The following is a 6,092-nucleotide window of genomic DNA, read 5'->3' on the forward strand; positions in this document are numbered from 1 at the left end:
GTTATCTGTTTGTTACGCAAATGGTTATTTGGATAGGATCACATCACCATGTAGGATAGGTGGCTGATCAGAACAAGTTGTAGCCTTGAAAGGTCTAATTTTCTAACCTACATTTTGATACCTGAATCTTCTTTTAGTCGTCATATCCTTCTGGATTAAACAAAGTGCCAAATTTTGAGTCACACCTGTGCAGATTTACAGCATGCAACTCAGAAAATATTGACAATATGAAGGATCCATAGTTATAGTTATTAAGGTTCTTGCACCAACCCCCCCCCCCAAAAACAATAAAAAAAACAACTACTGATATTCAGGAGGTTAGGTTGGTTTGATTGATTTTTCATTAAATTAAAATTTAGAAGAATCCTGCTTAGCATTAACTCAGGCCATCTATATTGAACAGTTCAAATGTTTCAATTTAAGGAAATTAATGGAAGAATTACTTACATCTGCACCCAATGTAATAAAAAAAACATGCTACATAACCAACATGATAAATAACAGTCAAGCTTGCTGTGTTTAAGACAAAAGTGAATGTGATCACATAACTGTGCAAATAATTCTTAGTGGCTGTTTTAAAACTCTTTGTTCGCACATCTTTGTTTCGTCAAGGGTAGGTTCTGCCAATCTGTTGCATTGATAACACATCCTAAACTGTTTGGTTTATGTCACCGTGAACTTGTCCATGAGTAATATTACCAGATCGAAACTACTAAAATTTTTGCATCCTGTCCCAGTTTAAAGAGATCTGAATATTATGGTTTCTAACACTGGAGCACTGCAGTAGCATTTCTGACTGTAAGAACTGACAGTAGTTAAAAGGTAATACTGAACAGGTAAGAGGCGGAACACAGTACCTGCAGAGTCTCCAAAGATGTTGCCAGATAATGTGAGGTAGAGGATCACAAAAGCAGACAGACCCACAGAGTTGCCAGACACAGGGCATGGGGGTTGGTGGTTGTTGTATTTGTGAGATACAGCAAAAGAAAGACAGCAAGACTTTCACACTTCACCAAAATTAGTGTGGCCTGTCTCCTTGGCATGCTCACGAGCTTCCTTTTGTCCCACCAAGCCTGTCTGACACACCATGCAGCGCAAGGCAAAGCGGTTAACGTCTGTGAACTGCCGCTTGCGGCGAGCCTCGTCTGCCAGCTCGAGGGCCTGGGCCAGGATTACGTCGTCTGTGGTCGAGAAGATAGTCTGGGGCGGGGTGTCAGATCCGGGGATCTCTTTCTGCAGCGGGTCGTAGTGGATGCCATCATAGATCAGCAACACGCGTTTGTGGTAGCCAGCATCCTCCCCAAATCTGTCTACTCGCACTGTCTGAGTATCCACTACGCAGATCTCACACTGGTAAAACTTAGACAGGATTGATACCTCGATGGCTCCTCCCCAGGTGTCATCACGTCTTATCCAGGTGCAGTACTCCTCATTGGTTTTCCCCAGCACCGCTTCAGAGTAAGCCGCGGGGTCACTCGAGACTATCTGGGCAATGAGACCTCGCATTTCAGGGGCGCAGGCGGGGTCGTACACTCCGCCTTCCACCACGTAATAAACACTGGTGAAGAGGCAGGAGTTGTCAGCTGGGACCACTCGGCGTGCCAGCACAGGTGAAACTTCGAGGTTAGGTCCTTTCGTCACAGCGGGACGATCCTGAGGCTTTGGCTTGTTTTTTCCTCCTCAACGATGAGTGTGTCTCCTGTATGGGACGACAGACACACCAATGAAAACACTTTTCATCCCTGTCAGACTTTGGTTTGGAAAGGGAAGAGGAAAAACATTACCTGTATATCTGTCTGAAGGGTAACTGATTATTTTGCACAGATGTCCCTAAAATGTCTATTGCATACAAAAAAAAATCAAAGAGTCGGTAACTCAAAAATTTCTGCTTCTAATATTTCTGACCACATCCCAAAGCACCAGAGGTGGGCTGAATTCAAACACACCACAGAACATCCCTTATATTATAAGCATTTAAAAGTTGAAGTTATAAAGACTGCCTATTCTAAAATCATACTTAAATTTTAACCTGTCATCACAGGTATATAAATTCGAACAAAAAGACTAGAGTCGGGGTGTCATACGTGCAGCCTCCATACAATACAATTATATCGGCCTGCGAGATAATTTCATATGTCAACTGTTAAGGGCCCGTTGGTATGTGGGAGCTGATTTCTTCAACCCTGCTGAGAATCTATGCAGGCAGAGGTGGGACTTTATTTTGATGGGCACACTATGTGGCCAATCACATGCAAAGACAGACTGGGATTATACCATTATGAAATGTAAAATGAATTGTGAAAGAAGAAAGGGGGGCAAACTTTCCAAAGACAGCAAGTGTAGCGGTAAAGGTACATTTCAATGATATTGGAGACTTCAAAGCTGAGTGCAGAATTTATAAAATTAGGAGAAGCCTAAACTGATACCAGTTTTAATTTTCAGTCATTTTCCACTGTGGAGGTCAAAAAGTTTCAAACTTGCCCAGGCCTTAAAGCTCATCTGTTTTCTCACCAGTAGTAGTAAAATGTATAAAAAATATGGCTTTTAGGAAAAATTGCTTCCTTGAAAAAGACTAAATTTACAGCATAGTAATGAATCTTCCATAAAATAAACTCTATATAAAGCTTCACAGGCCTGAATGTGCAGTTGAAGCCATTTATAATTGTTAATTTGTTTGATCTGCTGCTCACCACAAACAAGCATAAGGATACATTTTGGACTTTTAACTGTATTTCCATAATTTTTACAGCTTTTCCTACCGATAAAAAACCCCTCCCTTATGGCTATTCATAGGAAAAGTAACATACTACTCAACAACCACTGAACAGCTAAAACGTCAGGTAAACCGATTCTGCAAAAAGAAATGCAGAGCGCAGATCCCCATGTTCACCCGAAATCTCACTTCCAAAGAGATTTCAACTTCGTACTTTGTCACAGCAGCTTTTTCTTTATTATTTAGAAAAACATTTAAATATGCAACTTCTTTACACTGACAGAAAGGAGCAGTTTCACTGGTCTGGCCTGCTTACTATCAAAGTGGGCCGTGATGTCAAATGAGTTTGACACTTTTGCACTAGAGGATGTAATTAAAAGTTTCATAAATAAAAAAGATGAATTTGGTCCATGTTTTCAGCACATGTTGGATGCCTGTTAGCATACCTGATTTGATAGGGTAGTCCTTGAGGTGAGCTTCTCCGTTCCGAAGATCAAGGCTGGAGGGTGGGTATCCGACCATTATTTTCTGCACATCACAGGGGATACCAGTCAGCTCCTCCACCTTGCGCTTCAGCTCCTGCACGCAGGACTGATGAGTCAAGCCATGCATCAAGTGGCTCCCATTTTTGGTCTTACAGCGAAGCCGCAACATCCTGCCTGCAAAAAACGTGTGATACCATATTACTGACACTGCAAGTACCAGGTAAGAATTTGGTAATCTGCAATGGTTGTGTAGAGAGCGTTAGATATATTCCACATGTATGTTAAAGATGAGGACCACTTCTAACATGTTAGAAATGTTAGTGCTAGACTGCTGCATGTGGTGTTAGACCTGCAAATTCTGGCATCCTGTCCAGGGTGCACCCTGCTTCTCGCCCATATAACCAGGGAGCAAGCTCAGGATGTAGAGCAGGTCATCCACCAATTGGAAGGTTGGTGGTTCAGATCCTTGGCAAGTCCAACCTGCATGCTAAAGTATTCTTGGGCAAGATATGACCCTCAAGTTCCTCTCAGCTGCATCCATCCGAGTATGAATGTTAGCTAGAAACCACTTAGGGACAGAAATAAGTGCTTGTGTGAATGAGGCATGTTGTATAAAGCGCTTTGAGTGCTCCAAAGAGAGTAGAAAAGTGTTCTAAGAACCTTTCCATTTAGCATTTTTAAACATACAAATTTAACTGGGGGAGGCACAGAGGCACCAAACAGTTCTCCCGAGAAAGCAGGACCGTTTGTTGGAGTGTCTCACTAACAAGGTGATTGACACAAACTACAGAGTAGTGAAGCTTACTGCCAACAAAAAAAACGTAGGTGCCACGTGAGGTCCAGATGCTGCAAATATACCCTCAAGTGTGTCCATTTATTACAAGTGGGAAATACTCACTGTGGGACAAGTCGTTTTCCCAAACTGAATCTATGACATTGAGGCAATTTCCCTGATGGGGCTACAGGTGTGCCAATGTTGGCTCTTTGATTTTAACATCGAAATTCTGCACTCATGCTGTCCGCCAATTTTAAAAGCTAATGAGGAAGCGACGTGTTTTGATTGATGTGATTAGCTGCACTGCAGTTGTAAGCTATATTAAGTTGAAAACGTAAGATATTTGTTGGACAATGCTACAGATTAGACTTTAGGATGTCGGATAACCTACATTGTGCTCGTAGTTACATCATAATGCTGCCAACTAAACAGGCTGCGCATAACAACTGAAGTGCTGATGAACAGCACTCTGAAAAGAGTAAAAACACCTGACAGCGACATTGCTTTGTTTTGGTTTCTTTGTTCTGGCAGATAACACATCACTCAAGAGCAACACACACGCAGGGTAAAAACCCCCAAAACATAAAGAGAGTCCAACTTTTGAAAATGTAAGAAACCCGCCTCTTATTATCCATCAAAAACAGTCGGGGTGGCAGCGATAATTACTGTGAGACTGTATGAAAGGAGTACAATTCATTTCTGCTAGCTAACCGTACCGTGTAGCATCTGCTAACGTTAGCATGCTAATCTGCTCGTTAACTTGGTCTTAAGTGAACCGTTTTTCCAGGCATTTCGTTAAACCATAGAGAAAATCTGTTACTTCTCCACTGACAAGTCTAACGACGACAAGGAGTACAAATTAATACGAGAGCGAGAATTATTTTGCCGTCTTACCGTCTTACTTCACTCCCTGCTCGCCACAGTGGGACTCGCTTATAGCACGTCAAAGCACGTGTTAATGACGCGATCACGCACAAGTGGCACAGTTTACGTACGTCTGCCTGGTGTACGCTAGAGAACACAGTTAATTCGAAAACGCATTTTGTCATTAAGCTTTTTGTGTGTATTGACATTTAATCAACAATCATTTGATTTTAAACCCAGTGTAGCCTCTGACTGCGCAGTGTCGCTTCTTACAGTTTTACTCAGATTAGATTTGGAACCGCTCATCTTCTTGGATTAGGTTTAAGGGCTGTAGTTATTTTATCCTAATCCACAAGTGTACTGAGCCACTCCACATTTCTTTATCATTTGCTAGGAAAAATTGTGTAGTGATATATCGAAATGTGCAAACATACATAGAAATAGAGTATATAACACAAGGTTTTTAGTGTTGCATATTATGGTTTGTACAATTCTAACGAGCTTGAAAGTGAATATTTGGTATGACCACCTTTATTCTTCAACACAGTTTGAATTTAGGCTGTTATTGTTAATTTCTTTAAGATGTCTGCAGGAATAGTTCTTGGAGACCGTTAAAGGACATTCTAAAGCTCTTCTATGGATGCTGGTTTTAGTGTAATTTCACATACCTTACCTTTTTCTTTATGTTGGCATCTTGACAGCTACCACTGAGACCATTTCTGATGAGGCTTCAGCAAACAGATGCATCAAGTGAAGGGCCAGATACACCTCTCAGGTCCTGTGTCAAACCTTTCTTAAAGACCTATCATTCAGGTACTGTTCATTTGCTGCAGATATGTTTCTGAGCCTGTCACTTCTTCTTTTCTCCTCTACTTCTCCAGTTTTCTCAAATTGCTGAGATATGCCAAGTTTTTAGCTAATTGCATTCTGGGAGTAACCTTGTTGGTGCAAAAATACTACTTTGTACGTGTGAAACTGACAGTTTTTGTAGCTTCAGCTAAAGAAATGAGAAGAAATTATGTTTTTATGACTGCTACTAACAAAGTGCCTAAACATACAGTTTGAAATGTTTTATTTGATAAACCTCATATGTGTACACACAACAGTGGTTCATCCCTTGATTTATGTGTCTTTTTTCATGTATAAATTATACAATAATATATCAGAAAAAAAGGTTGGCAAAAAATGGCTAGGTTAAAAAAGACTGGACTGAAAAGGAGTGAAAAATCTGCCAGTGTCCCAAGAAAACCTGGAG

At 41.0% G+C, this 6,092-nt stretch overlaps 1 protein-coding gene across 1 annotated transcript; it reads right to left on the bottom strand.

Moving 5' to 3' along the window:
- Window positions 1–724: 724 nt before the first annotated feature.
- LOC120432685 (ubiquitin thioesterase OTU1-like) lies at window positions 725–4,861 on the bottom strand. The gene is given in 4 exon segments (XM_039612722.1): window positions 725–1,662; window positions 1,665–1,699; window positions 3,160–3,372; window positions 3,548–4,861. Coding segments are annotated over 4 exon segments (924 nt in total). The 5' UTR covers window positions 3,564–4,861; the 3' UTR covers window positions 725–1,002.
- Window positions 4,862–6,092: the final 1,231 nt, after the last annotated feature.

This window comes from Oreochromis aureus, linkage group 5, assembly GCF_013358895.1.
Source record: "Oreochromis aureus strain Israel breed Guangdong linkage group 5, ZZ_aureus, whole genome shotgun sequence".
Lineage (NCBI taxonomy): Eukaryota > Metazoa > Chordata > Actinopteri > Cichliformes > Cichlidae > Oreochromis > Oreochromis aureus.